This window comes from Pocillopora verrucosa, chromosome 11 (assembly GCF_036669915.1).
Source record: "Pocillopora verrucosa isolate sample1 chromosome 11, ASM3666991v2, whole genome shotgun sequence".
NCBI classification, from domain to species: Eukaryota; Metazoa; Cnidaria; class Anthozoa; order Scleractinia; family Pocilloporidae; genus Pocillopora; species Pocillopora verrucosa.
The window spans coordinates 5,250,153-5,273,692 of record NC_089322.1 but is presented as its reverse complement, the minus strand read 5'-3'; the positions used below and the strand labels follow the sequence as shown (position 1 = coordinate 5,273,692).

General features: G+C 40.1%; 1 protein-coding gene, 1 long non-coding RNA gene and 1 pseudogene across 2 annotated transcripts; all 3 read left to right on the top strand.

Annotated features, from left to right (window-relative positions):
* Positions 1-2,975: 2,975 nt before the first annotated feature.
* Positions 2,976-3,770, top strand: LOC136284110 (uncharacterized). Its single transcript, XM_066173925.1, has one exon. It carries the CDS (start codon positions 2,976-2,978, stop codon positions 3,768-3,770), a length of 795 nt encoding a protein of 264 aa, XP_066030022.1.
* A 56-nt stretch (positions 3,771-3,826) lies between these two features.
* LOC131781671 (uncharacterized) lies at positions 3,827-7,757 on the top strand (annotated as a pseudogene).
* Positions 7,758-8,421: 664 nt separating this feature from the next.
* LOC136284387 (uncharacterized) lies at positions 8,422-10,976 on the top strand. Its single transcript, XR_010719180.1, has 3 exons — positions 8,422-8,647; positions 9,310-9,454; positions 9,844-10,976. It is a non-coding gene; the product is annotated as an uncharacterized lncRNA (long non-coding RNA).
* The last annotated feature ends 12,564 nt before the right edge of the window (positions 10,977-23,540 follow it).

Sequence of the window (23,540 nt, the reverse complement as noted above, 5' to 3'; positions counted from 1 at the left end):
TAAAAAATGTAAATACAACACACAAACTGTCCTCTATTTCTGATCGGATGTATTTCCCCCTAATACCTAAAATTCTTGGATTGGAGTCTTCTTAGACAACCAGAAACGCGCAGTTCCCCCAGTGACAAAAGCATAATCACCATTTTAGTTAAAAATTCGTTCGTTCCATTTAATTCTAAGCAAATGGTTTAACGTACAAGGCGTGAAATTGGGCCTAATACAGGCGCCAATGCGACTAAATTTTCACTTTGGCGACCAAATCCTGAAAGTTAGTCGCCAAATTGGTGACTAGAACGTTTCATCATAACCTTACCAAGAGATATAGTGCATTAAAAAGATTTGCAAAGATAAATCCGCGGCAAACTTCCTCGTTAAGTTTGTTTCCAAAACGTAGCACATCTCGATGGATGACTAGACGCCATCTTGGATTTAGATAAGCCTGAAGGTTGTATATCATCCATCCTAGTGTCCACTTTGTAGCACGTTGAAGATCTTTTCCCTAACTTAATTTTGGAGGGTCTCTCTAACAGCGTAAAGAAAGATTTTGTTTGTCTTTGAAAATGGCGACCAACGTTTTTTGAATTTGCTACCACTTTGAAGAATTTAGGAGCCAAATGGCTATCAGAAAAAAAAGTTAATTTCACGCCCTGACGTATGGTTGGAACTAACTCTGTAAACAGTCTTTTCCCGTTCTTTCTTTGACTTCCCTGCTAACGCAAGCCCTTCATCAAATACATCCTGATCGACTCGAACTTCTACACGAGTGGCTGGGTCGTCCTTTCGGCCAGAATACAGTTTCCTTATTACGCTGTTCACTGTATCCAACGTAGTGAGTTTTCACTCACTTTGCGACTTTTTCTACGGCTTTCACAACGACAGGATAAAGTTTACGATCGCTGGTTTTTGTTCTTGTCTTCTTTCTGGATAAAAGCCCCGTCGAAAAGATCTCGTCGGAGTATCGTTTCAGGACTTTCCTTTCCCTCGCAGCCGCCACGTTTTCAAATGCGTATTGACACTGACACCTTAATGCGCAAGCGCAGCAGAACACCCAACCCAACAGTCCCAACAGTCGACAGTCCCAACCGTGCCCAACTGTGTGGATTGGACACGGTTGGTTGGGAACAATCATAAGTAATTAGCATTCCGCTTCGGTTAGCTATTTTAGACAATTACCAAGTCGACAGTCCCAACCTGCCCAACCGTGTGGATTGGACACGGTTGGTTGGGAACGAAGTAATTAGTATTCCACTTCGGTTAGCTGTTTAGACAAATACCAAGTCATATGAAAAACTTACAAAAAATGACGACGTAGTTGGCCACGTTTAATTCAACAAAACGATAAGAAATATTACTGAAATTCAACTTAGATCAAAATAACTTTGTTTCGAAACGAAGCTGGTCTCACCTTCAACATTGTCATGTTCCACTGCTTCAGGCTTATTCTGATCATTCCTCCTCATGATGAACTGATATAACCATAAAAAGAACGAGAGGCACAGCTTCACGATTCCCAGTGAGCTTCGAAATATCCTTCTAAGACCTTGACGAAGTATGACCATCATTCTTGGGGCAGAAGTTTGAAGGATGGTTTCTGTCGTTCTTCTCATCAAATGCAGTTATGTACAATGTAGAGGAAATGCACTTTTGCTGACCCCTGAAATACGAGCCACGTCGCCCTGGCACGTGTTGTGATTGGTCAAAATTACAAGAGCGCGAATTGACGTAAACATATATTGTATACACGCCTCCAAACGCACCTCCAAATACACCTCCAAAAGGGTTGCGCATGTATTAAAGAAGACAGTTCGCTGGCAACTTGTAGTGCTTGTTATGATCTCAAGCAACAATGGCGTCTTTGAAGGACTTGTGCTGTAGTCTTCCAGTTGATCCGCTCCCACCGCCGAGAGAACGTGACAATTCTGTTCCCCATGCGCCTGTTAGGACTGTAAATCTTACTGCAGATGAACGGAGGGTATGCCTTTTTTTTCTGTGATTGAAATCTTTTAGGATAAGAAGATCTTGAGGAGATCTTTGTGGTAACATTCTCTCTCCTAACCGCTTGCATTTGCATGGATTTCTGTTATGTAACGCTCAAGCTTTAACTATTGATCGACGAAGCTTATTTTTTTGACGGAGTATCACATGAGCATTAAAAAGTCACGCGTACATGTAATTATGCGTTTTAATCATGTTGGAGAAAATGTCATATCTGTTCTGGAATAGATTATTTCTGCACACGCTCTCTTGTGTACCCAAAGTCTAACATTTAACATTTAACATTTAACACTTATATAGCGCTTATCCGCATGCGTTCTAAGCGCTTAGAAAGTCGCTTTAAAAGCGCTTTAAAGTCTAGAAGGCGTAGACCACTAATTTTATCCATCGTTAAAATATAAGATTTCCATTTAATTCCAATTTAATCAATCGTTGCCTTCACCATGCAAATAACGTTGTCACAATCGAGTATCAATGCTATCATTTTGTTAATTTCATGATTTATTGACAAATATGTCAATAAATTATTGTAAAAATAGATTATTGTAATCATTTTAACCCTTAAACTCCTATGAGTAACCAAGACAGAATTTCTCCTTACAATATTGTCGGAAATCGTGTGTTTACGTAATCAAAACATTTTAATGCGTATAGAATTGTTTAGTTGACCGGAAAGGGATAGGCATTGAATCTGTCATCGCTAGTAGCCAATCAAAGAACACATTGTACAATTTGCTGTATCTTTTGTTCTAGAAATCGAAGAGTGTGTTGTAATCGTAATCGGGACATCGTGAGACACAAATATATCTGTTTAAAATTCTATCGTGAGTGAGTGATTTTAGCGCGAGTTTATCGGGAAAAACATTGTGTTGTCAGGCAATTATCTAATTCCCAACACAAAGTGGCACCTCCGACGGGACTGAGCGAGAAACAACGAAACAAAACAAGAGAATCAGCCAAGAAGCTCAAACAACACAACGATGGAGGCGTTGACCTCGGAGTTGGATGTGCAACTAAAGCTACTCAAGTTTACCCAAGGGAAGACCAAAGCAATCGTCGAGAAAGCGAACAGGGAAGGAATAGAACGGCATCGGGATGCTCTGCGAGCAGTCGTGAAAAAGGTCGAAAGTGTAAAAACAAAAATCGAGCAAGCGAAACTGGAAAGTGGCGTTCAGGTCGACGAGCTAACAAAATGGAGCGCCGCAGTTGAAGCACAACAAGAAACTGCTGACGAGGAGATCACGCATTTATCGGAAAGACTCGTTCAAATGAATTATAAGACAAGGATGCAAGCGAAGGAAAGCGAAGAGGAGCTGGCAGAGCGATATCGACAAAAGCAGCTTGTGTTTGAACGTACACAACTGGAGATGAGGTTAACATATGAGAAGAAAATCGAGGAGACAAAACAAGCGAAGACCACGGAACCGACCTCGACTCAAGCCGTGAAGACAGCTAAACTTCCTAAGCTGGTCATTACAAAGTTTAGAGGGGATTTAACAGGTTGGCCCCGGTTCTGGAGTCAGTTTGAAACCGAGATCGACAAGACAGAAATAGCTGGCGTGACGAAGTACTCCTACTTAAAGGAACTCGTAGATCCGAAGATACGAACGGAAATCGACGGCTTGCCCTTTTCATCAGAGGGATACGAGCGTGCGAAGAACATCCTGATAAGAAAGTATGGCCAAACAAGCGAGGTCGTGAACGCCTACGTGGAAAACATTATGTCTTTGCCTACAATTGGTGGAACACAGCCAGCCAGAATCCACGATTTCTAAGAGAAGCTTCTTTTCAATGTGCAATCGTTGGAAACAATGGGGAAACTGCGAGAGGTGAATGGATACGTGCGGATGACTACCGGCAAGCTGCCAGGGATAAGAGGGGATCTTGTGCGAACAGACGATTCTTGGCGAGAATGGAATTTCCCAAAGTTAGTGGATGAACTCCGGAAATGGACAGAAAAAAAACCCGATCCAATTTAAGCAAAGTGACAAGCCCTGGCGTGACAAGAATTTTCAAATCCAACAGGAGAGAGATGGCAGGAATCGGAGATGCGTTTACTGCGGAAAACAAGATCACAGATCAGTTGACTGCAAAACGGTTGTCACTGTTGACGATCGCAAGAAAGTCCTTAGCAACAAACGCCTCTGTTTCAATTGTACCGGAAGCAAACACAGAGCTGATGATTGCAAGAGCCGTTCCTTGTGCCAGATTTGTCAGAGAAGACATCACACGTCCATCTGCAACAGTGTAACCAACCAGTTAATGACAGCGACTACAATGGAAAGACCAACTGTGATTTATCCGGTCGTCGTAGTGGAAGTGCTAGGAGTTAAGTGTCGTGCGTTGCTAGACACCGGTGCCGGAAGTTCGTACGCTTCAGCAGCGTTACTTGATCGCCTAAAGATCCGTCCTCATCAACGAGAAGTACGACAGATCGAAATGATGATGGGAGTGGTTACTAAGCCTGTAGAGATTTTCAAGGTCCAGATAAGTTCACTGAAGGGCGATTTCCTCCTCGAAACGGACGTGACCTTGGTAAACAAAAGACAGCATTTATCCCTGGAAAACCCTCGCTACCAACAGGTCCTGGAAAGGTACGACCACTTAAAGGGAGTCAAGATGGACGACATGGACACAAAAGAATTCCTTCCAGTGCACCTTATCCTGGGAGTGTGTGACTATACCAAGATCAAGACTGAGACAGCACCTCTTATTGGAGCCACGAACGAGCCTATCGCGGAAAAAACCAAGTTTGGATGGACCATTATTTCACCAGGCAAGCAAGTGGATCTGTCTCCAATGTTCCTGACTCAAACATCAACAGCGGATTACGACAACTTGTGCAGACTGGACGTACTTGGACTCGCGGATTGTGCAACTGGTGATCAAGAGGAGGTGTATTCCGAGTTCAAGGAGCAACTTAGACGAGACGAAGAGGGTTGGTACGAAACTAGCCTTCCATGGAAAGGGAACCACCCACCTCTACCAAGCAACGAAGCAGGCAGTCTTCGCAGGTTAACCGGCCTCGTAAAGAAGCTGCACAGCCAAGGAACGATAGAGCGTTACGATCAAGTGATCCAAGACCAAATCAAGACCGGAATAGTCGAGAGAGTTGGTGGACCTGCAACTGGGCAGCACGAATTTTACATCCCTCACAAGGCAGTGGTACGTGACACAGCAGAAACCACCAAGCTTCGTGTAGTGTATGACGCGTCAGCACGGGCCTACTCCGGCGCACCCTCGCTAAATGAGTGTTTAAATCCTGGTCCACCTCTTCAAAACAAGCTCTGGAGTGTCCTTGTTCGTTCTCGATTTCATCCAGTTGCAGTGACAGGAGACATCAAGCAAGCTTTCCTCCAAGTGCGAATCAAAGAGCAAGACCGTGATGCGCTAAGATTTCATTGGTTGAAGGACCCAAGCAGTCAAACAGTGGAGACGCTGAGGTTTACTAGAGCCCTCTTCGGTCTTACATCATCGCCGTTCCTCCTGGGAGGCGTAATTCAACACCTGCTGGAGAGTTGCAGACAAAACTACCCGGACATTGTCAGCGAAATTGAACGAAGCTTATACGTAGACGACCTGATCAGTGGTGGCCCTACAAGTGAAAAGGCAAAAGAGATCAAATCAGCTTCTCAGAACGTATTCACCAAGGGCACCTTCGAGTTGCATAAATGGCATTCGAATGTGAAAGAGTTGGAATCAGCCGCGTCAGAACCAGTCTCGATCGAGGAAGGAACGTACGCAAAAGAGCAGTTAAACGTATCCGGAAGACAAGGAGCTACCCTGCTTGGTTTACCATGGGACAAAGAAAACGATACTGTTGGCGTGAGTTTTCCACAAGAGAAGGCTGATCCTAGCAAGCGGGGAGTTTTAAGCAAAGTGGCAAGGATCTATGACCCACTGGGACTGGCCTCTCCCATCTCATTGGGGGGTAAGCTCCTCTACCGTGACGTGTGTGACGCCAAGCTAAACTGGGATGCAAAGCCACCAAGAGAGTTGATGCAGAGTTGGACCCGATGGGAGGAGCGACTTCCTGAGCAGCTTACAGTCCCAAGGTCCTTAGCAGCCTATCAAGAGGACATTCAATCAATCGAGTTGCACGCCTTTGGTGATGCCAGTGGTAAGGGTGTGGCAACAGCTGTGTATGCTGTAGTCGTTCAAGAGTCAGGCGTCAATCAGGGACTTGTGGTAGCGAGAGCGAGACTCTCCAAAAAGGGACTGACGATCCCTCGGCTAGAATTGGTGTCTGGACATATGGCGGTGAATCTCTTGGCAAACGTGGTTTCAGCCCTGGATGGATTTCCCGTAATGGAAAAGTACTGCTAGCTCGACAGCACCGTTGCCCTGCACCGGATCAGATCCCCAGGCACATATAAGCAGTTTGTTAGCAACAGAGTTGAGAAAATACAAGCACATTCAGAAGTGACCTGGCGGCACGTAGGGACCTCAGAGAACCCTGCTGACCTTGGAAGCCGTGGTGGAGAAGTGCTAAACCATCCCTCTTGGTGCAACGGACCGAAGTGGTTGAACAACAAAGCGTGCTGGCCTCCAGATATTGTGACCAAGGCATCGGATGAATCAATGGCAGAAGTGAAAGCAACGCGAGAAGTCTTTGCTGTGGCGATAGCAACTACAGACGAGCTAGACATCCTCCTTGAGAAGTTTACCTACTGGAAGACGATGAGAATCTGTGCGTGGATGATGCGGTTCGTCCACAACGTTCGTTCAAAGACGATAGGAAGACTAAAGGGACCGCTGACCACTGAAGAAACTAACAAAGCGAAAATCCTTTGGGTGAAAAGAGTCCAGACGAGAGCCACAGCGGATAAGCATTATCAAGAAGATCGGTTGCAACTGAATCTACAACCAAACCAAGACAGCATATTGGAATGTCGAGGGAGAATTCAAGGGCATTTTCCGGTGTATTTGCCCGATAGTCAGCGCTTTACAGAGAAGCTCGTAACACAAGTTCATCTTGAAACACTCCACGGTGGAGTTGTCAGTACCATGGCAAAGGTTCGAGAGCTGTACTGGGTTCCGCGCCTACGAAGATTGGCCAGAAGAATAGTGAAGAGTTGCCACGGCTGTCGGCGGTTTCAAGCACAAGTGTTTTCATCCCCTCCCCAAGGAGACCTCCCAAGGGATCGGACTGAAGGTCAAACGCCCTTTCAAGTCGTCGGCGTCGATTACGCGGGACCGTTGAAGTACCGTAAGAACACAAAGACAGAAGGAAAGGCATACGTGTTGCTGTACGCCTGTAGCCTGACAAGAGCTTTGTTCTTGGATTTGCTGCCCGACTTGGAAACTAAAGAATTCCTCGCGAGTTTTAAGCGCTTCATCGCCCGACGCGGGAGACCGCAAAAGGTGTATTCAGACAATGGAAGAACCTTCGTTGGTGCCGCCCAGTGGATCAAACAAGTGATGCAAGATGAAAAGTTTCAGAATTTCCTGGCCTACCAAGGGATCAAGTGGCAGTTCAATTTGAGTCGTGCGCCTTGGTGGGGAGGGCAATTCGAGAGAAATATATCTGTTTAAAATTCTATCGTGAGTGAGTGATTTTAGCGCGAGTTTATCGGGAAAAACATTGTGTTGTCAGGCAATTATCTAATTCCCAACAATATCAGTACAATATCAACCAGATAAGTGGTAAGAATAAAGAAAAATATCAATTTGGAGATAATTAGTTGATTCGATACTAAATTATCTGATCTAACATTATAAGAATTGTATGATTGACAGTAAGGAGAATTACAAATTTGATCTGGAAGGTAAAGGGTTAAATAAGAGCAGGAGTTGGAAAGTTGACAAAGTACATGCATTAAGTGTAGAAAAACAAGAAATTAAAATTACATGTGAATGTTGAAATTAAATTGTTACACTCACTCTTTTTGTAAAAGTAAGAGAAAATTAAAGGGTCTTTTTTTGATGCAGATACCATAATTAATAGACTTCCAGCATGCCAAAAAATTACTTAAAAAACTGAGCAGTGAAAATAGCTTTAAATAGTGATCGCCGAACAAAATGAATGGCGAACTTGAGCGATTTTGAGTCACTCTGTGTCCACCGTGCATGGAAAATAAACAACAGAAGATGTGATCAATGAAATGCACTTTTGCTGTCCCCTGAAATAAGAGACACGCTGCACGTGTTGTGATGGTCAAAATTAAAAGAGCGCGACTTGACGTAGAAATGGAAAAAAAAACAACAACAAAAGATATGATCAATGATATATGTAACGACTATACTTTGACAGATTAAGGTACCTACCCTCCCCCTTTGCAAGAAAATATGTAATGACTTGATTGGTTAACACCTTTTGCCGACTCTTGATTCTCGACGCTGGCCTTTCCGGAAATGCTCGTATTACATCCGATCGTTCTGAAATTCCGACTGTAGCATGTAAACACTCTAAGCCAATCACATGGCGAGTTTTAGCTCCGAACTATCAAACGTGACCTTGGGAGCCCGTTCCGAAAGTCAGTTTCGTGCGATTTCAATCTGCGACACTGGCGTCCGATGCGAAGCGCTAGAGGTATAGCGTAGCTGGGGCTTTGGAGATGATTTTTGACCATGGAAGTGAGCATGGTGGTATGTCTAGCGGTGAGGAATCCGAATTACATAGAAAACTGGAAAATCCTAGCGAAGAATCGAGGTAAGTAATCTGTAAACATTCTTGCGATATTTAAATGCGTGACGCATGTGTTGTTGAAACAGTGTAAAATTACATTTACTTTTACTTTTCGCGCACGAATCCTTGTTTGAATCCTTGCCTTGAGACAAACCTGTAAATGTATATTTGTGAATGTAAAGCAATATATATTGTGATCAAACATGATTTTGAAGCAACAGAGTAAATAATGTTCAATGGAATTTTAGAACGCAACGGCCTAAATTACCAGCCGATCACAGATCGAATGTGTGCGTCCGGACTAAATCAAATAAAATCTTTTATTTTTAAAACGATAGTTGTATATATATCGACCTGTACGTTATCTTGTATGTTTTGTATGCTTTTTAGATCTGGTTCTACTTGTTACATGCCGAAAATTCACAAAACAAACAAATTATACACAAATTTACGCGTTGTGAAAATGTTTGAGTGGAATGATATAAAATGACAGTTTTGGGTTTCACTTCTGAATTGTTTTACTCTTGAAAAATACTGGTGGTGCATTGCAAGTGAAAGGCTTTTGATATATGTTGCGCTTTATGTATTTTTTGGTTGATTATCTCATCTTGTCCTTGTTTCAAGGCAAAATTTCAGAAGTCAAACAAAGAAATTTACATAATATTTTCTCTTTAATGAATCGGAAGGAGACATGGAAGAAGAAAGGGAGGATGAAGAGTGAAGGAGATGTTTCAGTGGTTAGTGAGAGTGAGAGTGAGGGTGAGATGGAGAGTGAAGACACTGATGTTGGTGTTTTTGTTGATCCAGTGCCTTCCACATCCCATGCCACAGGTAAGTTTTACAACCCTGCAAGGTCACGTTGTCCTCTTAGGGCTAAAAGGGTACCTGCCAGCTAAGGTACCTGTGATGCTTAAGGTGATAGAGCTCATGATTTAGTAGCTCGAGGCTCTACAAGAGGTTTTGGTGGTCGTAGAGCCAGAAAACGGGCAGGCTCATCCCCAGAGGACCCACCCCCAGTGGTTACTTACAAATCCTATGATGATGAGAATGAGGGAAATCCCTGGGATCAGTTTCCACCCTCCCTTTACACCTGCATGTCCTCCTGGGATACAATTTGAACAGCCTTTGCTCAGGGGTAGGATGCATACCGCTATTGTGTTTTTTACTGAAGAATTGGTGAATGATATTGTTAAGCACACTAACAGCTATGCTGTTCACAGGTCTGGCATCCGGCAGTACATAAAGGACAAACAAATTAATCGGGGAATAAAACTGTGGGTACTTGCTGACAGTTCCAATGGTTGCACTGTAGACTTCAAAATTTACATTGGGAAAGATTCTGCAAGAGGGATTAGTAAATTTGGGCTTGGGCATGATGTTAAGGTAAGACTTATTAGTCTGTACTTCAATCAGTGTTCACTAAATATGTGTAACACATCTCAGATTTGTTATTTTCCAACCAATTTTAATGGAGATGTTGCCCTTATAACAAGGAACCTTTTAAGTTAATTTTTGCCTCATTACTTTCTATCATTTGGGTATCGCTTAATTCACAGTTCAAATTTTGTTGATATTGTGTGCTAATTAATGTTGGTTTGAAAGTATTCAATGAGGTTGTTTCCTTTTTCTTGGAGAGGAAACATGCATTTCAGGAAAGCTTATTTATTGCTGTTTCAATTGAGGTATAGCTTACTTCCCTTGTGTAAATACTTGGTGAGGAATAAATTTTTCAATAATCTGGGTCAATTTTTATGGGTTTGGGGTACAGTTTGGAAATAAATTCTAATTAATTCTGTATTTGTTGTTTTTCAGCCAGATTCTCTGGACGTCTTGCCCATAGTAAAAGGAATATTTATCTTGAAATGTTTCCATGTAACTCCACTCCATTCAGGCCCAGGCTGTTTCAATGTCAAAAGTTGTGTAATAATTTATGCAAATTGTATGCCATTTTCTTAGCATGATTTAAAATACATGGATTTTTGAAGGCAAAATATTTTTTTTCTGCAAAGCTTATTTTGTCCTCTTTCAAATGAGATATAGTACTACTCACTAGTGTAAATACTGTTGACAAAAAAATAAAAGAAAAAAGGTTGTCGTCACTTGTCATTTTTTTTTAAAGTGTACTGCTAGGAGTAATTCTGATTGGCTAGGGTTGGTGATTTATTTTCATACGAACGAACAAGATGATGAACAAACTGCCTTGACGGCCAATTTTTCAGACAACAGCGATTTAAGACCAGGCTTGTGTTAAGGCAAGTTCGCGCGACTTTTGGGATAGAGACATTTCAAGAACAGCAGAAAGTCATATATGTTTTTTTTTCGTAGGTAACGATGTCTCCGTCTCCTTACTTACTGGCCAGAGGATTATTATGGGATTGCCCGCCTTCAACTTTCGGTCTCTTTGCGAACGGTGCTGCGAAGCTATTAAGCTATTGGAGCTATTTGTTTCTGACAGCGATTCTATCGACAGAGAAAAGAGTCGCTCTTTCTTACGCTTACAGCGTAACTACCTCTTAAAGAAATCTGTAAAAACCACGAGATTCTGCGGCAAATGATCCAACTTTTTTCGACGACCGTGGCACTGTTTACTAATACAAGCAGAAACCGCGTGGACTTCGCAGGCGCGATTCTAATCGAAAATCGTCCTCTTCCTACTCTATACCAAAAAGCACTCATAGTCTTTTCCTATATCCTCAAAGCAAAGTATACATTTGAACTCGGACGCTGAACTGCAAATTTAGCCGAAAAATAAAATGAATTCAATTCAATGTTGCTGTTTACCTCGATAACACGTGCCACTTCGCAGAAAATATCATGAAGTTGGGCGAGATACAAACGCAACAATCAAATGGAAGTACAGCTTAAGTTATGCGAGGTACAAACAAGACTATCAAACGAAAAGGGAAATCAACCGATTTGAAAAACAGTATTAATATTGATTCGTCAAAATATATTAGTATTTAAAACTACTGAAAGTCAGCATTCCGGACCCGGTGTCCTAGCGGAGCGGATTTGGACCAAAAAGAAATTACGTCTCGAAGTTTACAATAGACCCCCCAACAGAACTGAGTGAAAACATCATCCTTAACATTTTCGTAGATATGGATAATACTTTACGTTTCAGTGTGTTCTAAAGTATGTTTTTAATTCAAAATATGCGTATCGCCAATGCATACGAACTGGCAGCTGGAAATGACCCGTCGGATGTTTCTTTTGACCAAAGGAAAATGTGCAAGCATTTAGTTCAATGTTCGGAGAAAGGTCGTTTTTTAACCTTTTCCGCGATAGTCGAACACTGCTCGATTCACTAAGTGACAATCGCATCAGAAGAAGCAAAGATTTATTGTTACAATTTCAATGGTTCGAATGCAGTAGTTTGTTTGCATCTAATTCTTGCGTGCACTGTACGACTCGCTATAATAAACGCGGCAGGATTGGAACGAAATGGCTGTTTTTCTTCACCTCTATTGAAGAATGTTGTGTTGTGATTGAAAAGAACATCGGCAAAAAACTTGCAATTAACAATTGATTCATACATCAGTGTGCGTTCATCGAGATATAAAGCACACGGGAAGTCTAGAGAGCACGAAAGGTGCGTAAGAGTTGCTCGAGGCGTAGCCCCGAGCCAAAACCCAACATTATCCTTAACGTTCTCGTAGAAATGGATAATACTTTACGTTTCAGTGCGTGCTAAAGTATGTTTTTATTTCTTCAACTCAAGAAAGCCCATGAGAATATAATCTTTTGGAAAACCGCATTAGTATCTTCAAAAATTGTACGTCCCAAAGTACTCGAGTGAATTGTTCCGTAGGAATATAGTTTTACATTTCTTTTACCTTTATTTATACTTCTTCCAAAAGAAAAATAAAGACCTTGTTTAGAGTTTTTTCTTTCTTTTACTGACAAAAAGCATTTTCAATCATTTACTATCAGCTTTCGTGTATTACTTGTTAGTTAGGGACTAGTCAGAAACAAAACTCCTCGCAAAATGGCTCGTAATCGAAGGTTTCTTCGCTCCTCTATCGCTACTTGCCACGTGTGATACCAATTGATATGCAAACAAAATAAGCCATCAGTCCTACGAAATGAACAATTTTAGTTTTATTTTTCAACAGGAAAACTTATGGTATTTTCCAATCGCTATTTGCGTTAGGAAATGAAAAGACGTTTTGTACCTTGACAGATTTCATCAAAATTATACTACAAATTAAACCAAAAGGCAGCCTGGTAGCTGGGTGTTCTGTACTGTGTTTTTGTTTGTTTCTTTGTTTTTTTCACTTTTCCCATCTAAATAATCTACTTCTTTGACGTCGAAATGTTCACAGTCATCTGAACATTAGCTTTAGTTTCGTTATCAACAAATTGGAAACTGTGGGACAGTTTTGAGGATTTATTATAGATTACAAAATGCTTGTTGCTTACAAAATTTTTATACAAGAACTATCAACATTAAACTTCGTCAGATGGTCACAAATTTATTCTTTATTATTGGGAAGAGAAAGAAATTTTAACTAGGGGGGTGGTTAATAGACAGGGAAGGGACGAAGTAAAGAGAAAAGAAATATACGCATATCTTCCCCTCCGACTCGCTTAAATTTACCCTAAATCGAACATGAGACAAGAATGAACGAGTCGAACCAAAAACACTCACTTGCACTCCTAAGTAAGACCCTGGGTTTAAATGGATAATGGCGAAATGTCTCGATAGCCTGGCGGAAGAGCGGGGGGAGCCATTTTTCTCTGGGTTAGGAAGCTTTCTGCGCATTAGGAGAAGCTAAAACCACCAAAGAATGTCAAACTTTATCCGGTTATCAACTCCATCTGAACAGAACGAAACTTTCGCACGGTTCCACGTGAACAGAATGTTTGGTCGAAAATTCGTCCGGTACCGTGTGAACGTAGCCTCAGAGTACTTTGGAGAATGGGTTTTACAATGCAATTACTGATGTCTATTCCATCTTTTCACGTGCGTATTCATAACCGTGATTATGTATCTCTTTCCCGCTGATTCTCGTTTAACTGGGTGTCTGAAGAACAGCGAATGGCGGATGCGGGTGACGGATGCGGATAGCGGATGGAAAAATGCGGATCGGAAAGTGCGGAAAGAATATTTAAATTAATGAATTGAAATAAGAACAGTAAATAAATTAAGTAACAATCAGTAGAGTATCGTAGACAGATACAGTATACAAACCTGTTTTTCTTCTTTTGGACCTTGACGCCAAAGCAATAACCGGAACATTTTATTCTGACACCGAAAAATTTATTTCTTCTGACAACTTAAAGAGCGGTATTATAAATAGTTCCTGTTTTCTACTTTAACTTGCTCGCAGAGTAAAACTAATAAAAATTTTTCAAGTCGATTCTCGCACGGCTAAGCAGGTAGAGTTCCTACGGCTTTAAGGGTGTTCTTCCCTCATGGGTTCAGCTTGTCGAAAAGGTGTTTGACTGTTTACCACCCAAGAAAGATAATGAAACAAAAACGATGCTGGTGACTCTCCGTCTAGACTCTTGGTTAACTGGCTGAGCGTGAAGCAAATAAAACTCCGTGGCAAATCTGTGACGTGTCAACCCGGAATGAATGGCTGAGATTTTTAACTCATATTCATAAAAAATTGAAGAGTTTTCAGCAAACCACGTTGACTGTCGAAGAGTTGACTCTTATTGAATGCATCAATAGGTACAAATGCGTTTTGATGATTTATTAGAGATTACGAAATGCCCTTGGATAACACAATTTTAAACAAGAAGAACTATTTTAATGATGTAAACAGCACTATAATTAGTTTACAAGTGCCTATGGTTTGTCGCAGCTTTACAAATGTTGGCCGAAGCGGACGGACAAAATCTAACACGAGTATCGACTTAATAAACAAAACCGTGAAAGGCAAAAAATTGCCTTTGAGAGGTGGAATCCTTTGGCAAAGTATGCTGGCCGGTCTCATGAATGTTGGTGATGTCAGAAAATTTGTCTAAATAAACAACTTTGTCGCTAGTACGGAAAGGCCCTTAGTAAACATTAAACTTCGTCAGATGATCACAAATATTATATGAAATGTTTGCAAATATGATTTCCACGAATCAAGACTTTAGAATTCTTGGTTGGTCCACTTCAGAGTTTACATCTTCTTTCCCTAAACAAGACCGTCATCTGCTGCATCCTCTGAGCAAGGAACTGGGGGTTTGACTGACAAGATAAAGGAAAAGGAGCAAATATTATTTCACAACTAGTATAAAAGTTTAATGAAAGAGATATAAAAAAATCAACAACATATATATACGATTAAACGAATGTAGCTGGTAATTAGCTCTCTGTATTAGAAAATTAGGAAAGATGCAGGAAAAGTTAATTTTTACAATTATTTGCGTTCAAAGATTGGAAGATAGAAAAAATGACGATATGTCGTTGGCAACGTGAAACTCAACAAAATGATAAAAAATATTACTGAAATTCAACCTAGATCAAAACGATTTTGCCACATATCGAAACGGAGCTGGTCTCACCTTCAAAACAATTATGCTCAACAGCCTTACGCTCATCCTTTTTATTCCACATCATGATTGATTGATATAACCACATGAAGAACGAAAGGCACAGCTTCATGATTCCCAATGAGCAACGAGATATCCTTTTAAGACCTTGACGAATTATGATCATCATTCTTGGAGCAGGAGTTCGGAGGAAGGTTTCTGTCGTTCTCCTCTTCAAGTTCAGTTAGTGTATTTTGTGAAGGCTCCTGGAATGCACTTTAGCCTCAGTGCAAAAGCAATCACGTGTTGTGGTTGGCATTATTAGGAGGCAATTTCATGTGGTGGCTGGACGACAAATACAAATTGAAATCAAGTTAGCATGACGGGATTAAGTACCTTTTCTTCGTGTCTGAATGGTTATAGATAACACAGTGTTACACTTCATGCGTGACTTCATCTTGCGTAAACATTTTCAAGCAGTTTGCTGCTCCGATTACCTCTATTTCAAATACTGCAAGTTATACGAGATAGAAACAAGACTATCAAACGAAAAGGGAAATCAACCGATTTGTAAAAACAGTTTTAATATTGATGCGTCAAAATAAAAAACTACTGAAACCCACATCAATCATAGAGAAACAATGAAAAGTCCATTTTTTTTTCCATCTTGACTTTCCATTGTTTACCGTGAGAAATTTAGAGTTGCAATCATTCAATTGGTGAAATGAAAGAGTTTGAATTTTCAACTAGTATTATTATTAGAACGTCTAATTTTGGGGCGAATGCTGAACGTTCTTTGCTTTTTTTACGATTTGAGCCCGAAAACGTTCTGAACATGTTTTTAAAGTTGTGTGGTGTAATGTTTTAATAGTCAGACTAAGTTCGACTTCAATTTACAATTTACAATTTACAACGTCAGCGTACGTTAATCGAGATTAACGCGGAAAGTTTAGAGAGCATAAAGGATGCAAAGAGTCACTCGAGGCGAAGCCGAGAGAAACTCTCGCTTCTTGAGCTTCATATCTCGATGAACGCACAGCTGACGTATGAACCAATTTTTTCATAACATTTTCAACCCGATGGTTTAAATGTTGTAAAAGGGTTAATATTCCCTCTGCTACGCTTCAGCGCGTTGATAATTTTGTTTCAGAAAAACATTTCGCTACACTGTAAACGATCTTGTCTTAGAATGGTCAAAAAACTCCATTTGTTATTTCGTTGGTTCTTTCAGAGTGTCTCTCTGCCAAGATATTTTCCAACTCGGACTCACGCAGAGTTGCGAAACGGGATGACACTGATATATTACATTACTCGTTAGTTATAAAAATAACTACAAAATGTCTCGTAATCGAAGGTTTCTTGGATCCTCTATCGTTACCTGTCACGAGTGATACCAATTGATATGCAAACAAAATAGGCCATCTGTCCTACGAAATGACCAATTTTAGTTTTATTTTTCAACAGGAAAACTTATGCTATTTTCCAATTGCTATTTGCGTTAGGAAATGAAAAGACGTTTTCTTCCTTGACAGATTTCACCAAAATTATAATGCAGATTAAACTAAAAGGCGGCCGGGTGGCTGGGTAGTCTGTGCTGTGTTTTTGTTTGCTTGTTTTTCTTTCAGTTTTCCCATCTAAATAATCTACTTCTTTGACGTCGAAATGTTCACAGTTTCCAAGTTTATTAAGTTTGCAGGAAAATCTGTACAATAATCACAGTCATCTGAACATTAGCTTCAGTTTCGCTATTAATAAGTTAAAAACTGTGAGGCAGTTTTGATGATTTATTATAGATTACAAACTGCATTAAACTTCGTCAGGTGGTCATAACTTTTATATGGAATGTTTGCAATTATAATTTCCACAAATTAAGACTGCAGAATTTTTGGTTGGTCCACTTCAGAGTTTACATCTTCTTTCCCTAAACAAGACCGTCATCTGCTGCATCCTCTGAGCAAGGAACTGGGGGATTTGACTAACAAGATAAAGGAAAAAGAGCAAATATTATTTCACAACTGGTATAAATGTTTGATGAAGAAACATGAAAAATACCAGTATAAATATTTTATATTTGTTTTTTCAAGTCAGTTGATCTCCCTTTTTGTTTCATAATCTCGTTTCTATCTCTCATCACTTAGCTGAACTTTCATTTGATTATTACGTTTGTATCTCACCCAAGTTTATATTCACATCGTATTATTTATAGCCATGCAGGCAAGAAACATGTGATTTTGTCACATGTCGAAATAAAGCTGGTCTCACCTTGAAAATAATTATGCTCCACCGCTTTAGGCCGACTGAATCTGGTCATTCCGCCCCATGATGAACTGACATAATCACAAAAAGAACGAGAGGCACAGCCTCACGATTCCCAGTGAGCATCGAAATATCTTTTGAAGACCTTGACGAATTATGACCATCATTGTTGGGGTAGAAGATCGGAGGAAGGTTTCTGTTGTTCTCCTCTTCAAGTTCAGTTAGTGTATTTGGTAGAAGGCCTAAGAATGTACTCTAGTCTCCGTGAAAAAAGAAAAAAATACACACCACACGCGTTGTGATTGGTTAAAAGTAGGGGGCAAGATCATGTAATAAAACAAAATCGATATTGCACTGTGGTGAATAAACGTGTTTCCTTCCTACATATATAGTTATAAATAACACATTTGTTACACCTCATGCGTAATTAAATCTTGCATAACTGCACTGATTCACTCTATTTCAAATCCTGCGTCCAGCTGAGCTAGAAAGTTTTCAATTAAATAAAATACAGCTTAATTCGTGCGAGATACAAACGTAACAATCAAATGAAGTGCAGCTCAAGTTATGCGAGATACAAACGTTGACCTTCAGAGACTCTATGTAGAGCGAGGTCAATCTTGCGAAGTTCATATATTACCAAGTTCATATAGATCTCGCTCGCCGTAGAGTCTCTGTAGCTCAGCGGTAGAGTATCGGAGCGCGGAATGCGAAGGTCTGAGGCTCGATTCCTTATCGGGACTCAGAATCTTTTCTCTGTCCTTCGCTCGTGACATTTGTCCCACGCTCGTGACATGACGAAAAACATCTTTCTCTATTTCTTTTCTTTGAATGTAAATAAGTGTAAAGTAAACTTATGCATTCTTTCCAAATTTTCTTAGACGGACAGCTGATTACATAACTGCACAACTTACGTCTTGCATAACTGCACTGATACACTCTTTTTCAAATCCTGCGTTCAGCTGAGCCAGAGAGATTTCAATTAGATGAAATACAGCTTAAGTTGTGCGGGATACAAACGCAACAATCAAATAACGTACAGCTCAAGTTCTGCGCGTAAGGCGAGCTCAAGCCACTTGTATTTAACAGCACCTGGAGAGATCCTTTCAAAGAAACAGCTCATATTGGGGTAGACTTCGCTTAATAATTTATGCGGCTAAAGCAAATCTGACCACAGAGATTTACCCTTTAAGGAAAAGCTCAGAAGATGCTGTAGAAGCTGTACTGACGCTAGGGTTACTCATTAACATATGTTCCTCGATTTGCATCGTTTTCTTGAACAAATGGCTCCATGTTCACCATGGCTTCCCGACCATGACTCTTACATGTATCCACTTTACCATTTTTTTGCCACGTACATTGGTCTCCGCTTGTGCGCTTTCTTCAATGTTTTTCAGCCAAAAAGGTTGTCTGTACTCAAAGTGGCTCCGCTTTCGTTGGCGTTCTGTGGCTTCTTGGTGTTCATGAATCTTAGCCTTCATAATAACACAGTTGGAAAATATCAGTCAGCAAAAGCCCTGACTACACCGACCATCGTAGCAATCCACGCTTACTTTATAACTAGAGCTATTCAACACAAATCAAGTTAACATTTGTGAGTGAAGCTTTTGTTATGAACAAGTTAACATCTTCACTTTACTAATTAAGCACCATGTTTTTTTAGGGGGGAGGGGGTGAAGCCTTTTAAAATCTAGCATGAAACGAAAAGAGATGATCAAAGTGTCAAGTTTTCCTTTTCCCTTCCTTTTTTTTTCCTTTTACAGATTTCTTTTAACTTTTCAATTCTTTTCGTCTCCTCCGAGAGACAGCGGTTGTTTCTTACGTTTTCCTTTAAGATTTTGCGCGGGAAATTTGCGCGCGGCCGGCCAGAATCGATCCCCACGCGCATGCCCAACGTTTGACCGCTGTGTTATTGGAGCCAGTGTTCGATTCTAGCAGCGTATCGTTCGTGACAGAAATCTCTTTCAAGAACAAACGCAACCAGAGACCTATTTTAATACCTCAGTTCTTTTTAACTTGATGTTTTTTTCTTGTACATATTTTTATTTATTTTGCTGAGAATTATTCCAACGGGACGGTAAACTTGCGCGAGAGGTTCACAATTGCAGTGTAGTCTGAACAAGCTTATGATGAGATTTTTTAATGGAAAGTGAAGAACATACAGGTGTCAATGGATGATCCCCAATTTTCATTTATTATTGCTATTTGTCGTTTTTTTTTTATACACAGAAAGTAAATAAATTTCGTTATCACCTGTAGTATTAACGAAATTCCGCGATCGAAGGGGCTAGACCAATCAAGTCATTCGTCACTAGTCTTAATCTTTGGAGAAATGCGCGAACTAGCATGGAAGGGAGACTTAGGCCCTAACTTGCGTGTAGTTCACATTTAGTTATGTAGCAACGACGAACTCGCCTAAGATTCCAATTGCAGTGATAATGTTTGCGTGACAGTTGTAAACCAGCCTCTATCCTTCACCTACAAAAGTTACTTGAACAGGTCAGTGCCAAATTCTTGAATCTAATGTAAGAAAATAAGTGTAGAAATGATGTAAAAAGTTCCGTTTTTTTAAATTGCTTTTCAATAAATTGTAGTCATAGAGGAGTAATAGGTAGGATAAAACACGCTTTAGATTTGTGATTAAGTTAATTCGTTTTAGGCCATGATGTAGATGAAATGAAATTTCCGCTCAAACCAAATTTGAAAAAAGTTTTAAAACTGAAAACGATATCGCCGACAAAAAACAACTTTACGAATGATCACATGTAAAGCACCGTGGAATATCACAAGGCAATAAATATAGAATTGAGGCGGTTGTTTTTTGAGTTGTTGTACGTTCTCAGCTCAATCTGCTATTTCCATACTAACGTTCAAATATCAGCCCCGTTCCTAGGCGTTTCATGAAGACTTTGAGAGACTGGAGACGAACGCTAAGCTCGACGGTCGTGGGTTTATTTCCTCTATTCTTTGCGCACTCAGTGCCTCTTTGCCAAGAGACGTGAGAGACGCGGAGGCATTAATGGGCGGAGACCCACCTCGTTTTGTTTAGTTCTTGGGCAAGGAACGTTACTCTCGAAAGTGCCTCTCCACGCGTGTTTTTAGCGAGCGATTAATATGTAGATATGTAGAGCAAGTAATATGTAGATATTTTTCGTTTGTTCGCAGCGAAAAGCTGTTCATTCCCTCGGAAAACTCTCTAGAGGATAGAAAATCGTTCCATGGCCAACTTGCTCGTGAAATAAAGAAAAAGCTTTGGTCTGGACAGAGGACCAAACTTTAGGACTTTAGGACCCTGACATAAACATAGACCTCAATGTTGACCAAGATGTTTTCATGGAAGGTCTTGGAAATGTTTTACCCGGCGTTCTTCAAAGAGAGAAAATGGGTAACCAATTGGAGTCAAATAGGGTGCTTGATTCATATCTGGGGCTGAAGTAGGATGAAAGAATTTTAAATGTAGCTGAAGATTTTTCCTATGTAGTTCCAGGAACTATTAAGTATTGGTTGGGACAAAGAAGTCCAATCATTGAATACAAGCTCATCGTTGTAGGTGTTCTTAACCCTTTCATAACCTGCTGCCTTCAGGAACTGAATCCTGTTTTTCTTCAGAAACAGTTGTTTGAAGGCATCAACCCCTTTGTGATTTGTGGATCTGAAGAAATCTTTAGAAGCTGTATTTATTGTATTTTTCCAAGCCTTGCTGTGTGTAATATGCTATGTTCTGATAAAGTGACAGGAACTCAGGAACATGATAACATAGTGCATGCATGTAGGGAGTGACATCTTTTGCTTGGTAAACTTTGAGAAAGTGCTCAAACCATGATTTGATATTTCTTTGCAGTTCGAGAATACCCTCTTCAGATGTAAAATCTAGCTTCAAATCACCAATTATGTCTATAAATTTAGCCCAGATCACTTGTATGTCTTTGTTTTGACTACAATGAGGGACAAGCATAGGTCGGAATGTTTATATTCTGAAAGAGTTTCAACTTTTCTGGTCCAGTAAGATCTCTATATTCCAGCTTTTTGCTCTCTTTGTTGATTCTAAAATTAAAAGTGATTCCCATACTTTTGATAAATTCTTCATAACATGCCATGTGTTTATATTTATCCCTTGGGAATCCATCATAGGTTTTTTTTTCTTTCTCAATAGCATCACTTCTTCTCAGCTCTTTTATGAACAAGTCAATCAAAACATCTGAAATCCTCAGAAAAAAATGTAATGTATCTATGATGACATGGTCCATAAGTATAAAATCAAATAATGGTTTTGCCTTACAGTTTAATTTATTTCCAGTGGAAAACCTTGCTATTTCGGCGACAGTTCTAGCACCAAATTTGGGGTCATTAATTGACTGTGTTTTGCTTGTGTCCCACTGTTGCTCCCTGGGAAACTTGCACCACACACAAACGTAATCCTCATTTGCCCTGCTTAAACCACCTACCAGTGCTAAAAATTTCAAATCTCCACCTAAAAAGTATTCAATTTTATCGCTTATCTCCTTGCCACACCCATTGCCACATCCTTTTCATGGAGAATAGTAAAAGTGAAGTTGACAACTGTAAGCCCCTTTCCAATATTTGTACCATCACCACTAAGCTTGATCTTAATAGTTTCTCCATCATTGATTTCTCCATTCTTCTGAAGCCTAACAATGTGCTCTTGCAAGCTTTCTGCAAATCCTAACTGAAAACTTTCAGCATCTCCTGGTGTTGGTTTCAAGTTCCGTTCACTGTTTAGCTCATTAATTCGCTACTTGATGGAATATGTATTGGGAGATCATTAGCCTTAATGGCAATTTCATGCCAGGCCTCATTTGAAATAATGAATTTATCTTTGAGTTAGAGCCACATATTTATGTTATCAATGTCATCATTATTAAGGGCCTTTGGGTCAGACTCTGTAAATGGCAGCTCTCCCTCTCCAACAAGATTGAAAGTTTCATATTGATTAGTCTCAGTGTTGAGGACTTCAATTTTGGTTGCAACAAAATTGTACAGCCCAAGAAAGGAGAGTGTAGTTTGGCACCCCTCCTTCAGTTGATTTTTAATTCTCTTTTGATGGTGCTTAGAATAGTCATTAAACTTCTTCTTAGCTGGGCCTCTACCTTTTTTCCCATTTGTAATCACTTTTTTAAGCCAACTGAATAAATTTTCTGTTGTAGAAGGCCCTTTCTTCTCAGTTTTCTCGAGAGCTTCTCGGGCTTTTTTATCCACTCGCAATCGCTTTGCCTTCTCCTGTACCAACGATTCTTCTAATTTTATTTTTTCTCCCCTCAACTGGCTGTTCTCATCTTTAAGCTGATGTACATCAACCTCGTTGTAATACACCTTAAATCGATACCGAGGGCCCGTTTCCAAATTGCTAAGAAGTGCATTTAATTGCCACGATTACTAGCTTTCTTGACAGCTTTCTGAAAACAGAATATTTTCTTCTGAAGACTTCTGATATATGGCTATTGACTATTATACCTCGTATACCTGATTGCTCAAACACTTTGTTTACAATTATTGAAAGGACCGACTCGTGGTTTTCTCTGAAAACTTCTTTGCTTTCAAATAGTATAGATTAGTAAGCTAAAACGAAAATTAATCAGGGAACTTTACGAAAAATCCAGCGAATAAGCTTAAAAAAGGCATTTATTCAGACTTCATACTGCGATGAACTTCACAAATCTTACTTGTTTATCTCGTAAGTAAACAATGGCAGATTAATTCCCGAAGCGATTTCAGAGTTTCCCGATCCCTCTCCTGCTGCTTTCACGCTCACAAAACAGGAAAAAATCAAAAGGAGGAAGATACAGCTGTTTTGAAACGCCATTTGACGAGGGTAAATCTGCTTTTTGTTCGACACTTCACATATCAAACAAAGGAAATTTGTTCCTCTTTTTGATTCTGGCGGTACATTTTTAAATTGCGCTTGCGTAAAAGGGATATCGCCCAGGACGCTTCGCTCGGTTGTGTTTTGAACAAAAACGCCTTGTTAATTTCACGCAACCGCTCGGAGAAAAGGTAAAAATGACGAGGGAAAAACTTTACCTTCAAGTTAGAAAATCAGCGACATAGAAAGCCACAATATTGTAGTTTAATATTTCAGAGGTACATTGAGTGCTTTTTCCGTAGAGAATCCGCACGATGGTAAAATGTTCGAAAATTACACTCGATTTGAGTGGGGTGTTGAAGTGGGCGT

Excerpts from the sequence above, each read along its gene's own strand:
- LOC136284110 (XM_066173925.1), top strand. The coding sequence starts at position 2,976 with ATGGAGGCGTTGACCTCGGAGTTGGATGTGCAACTAAAGCTACTCAAG.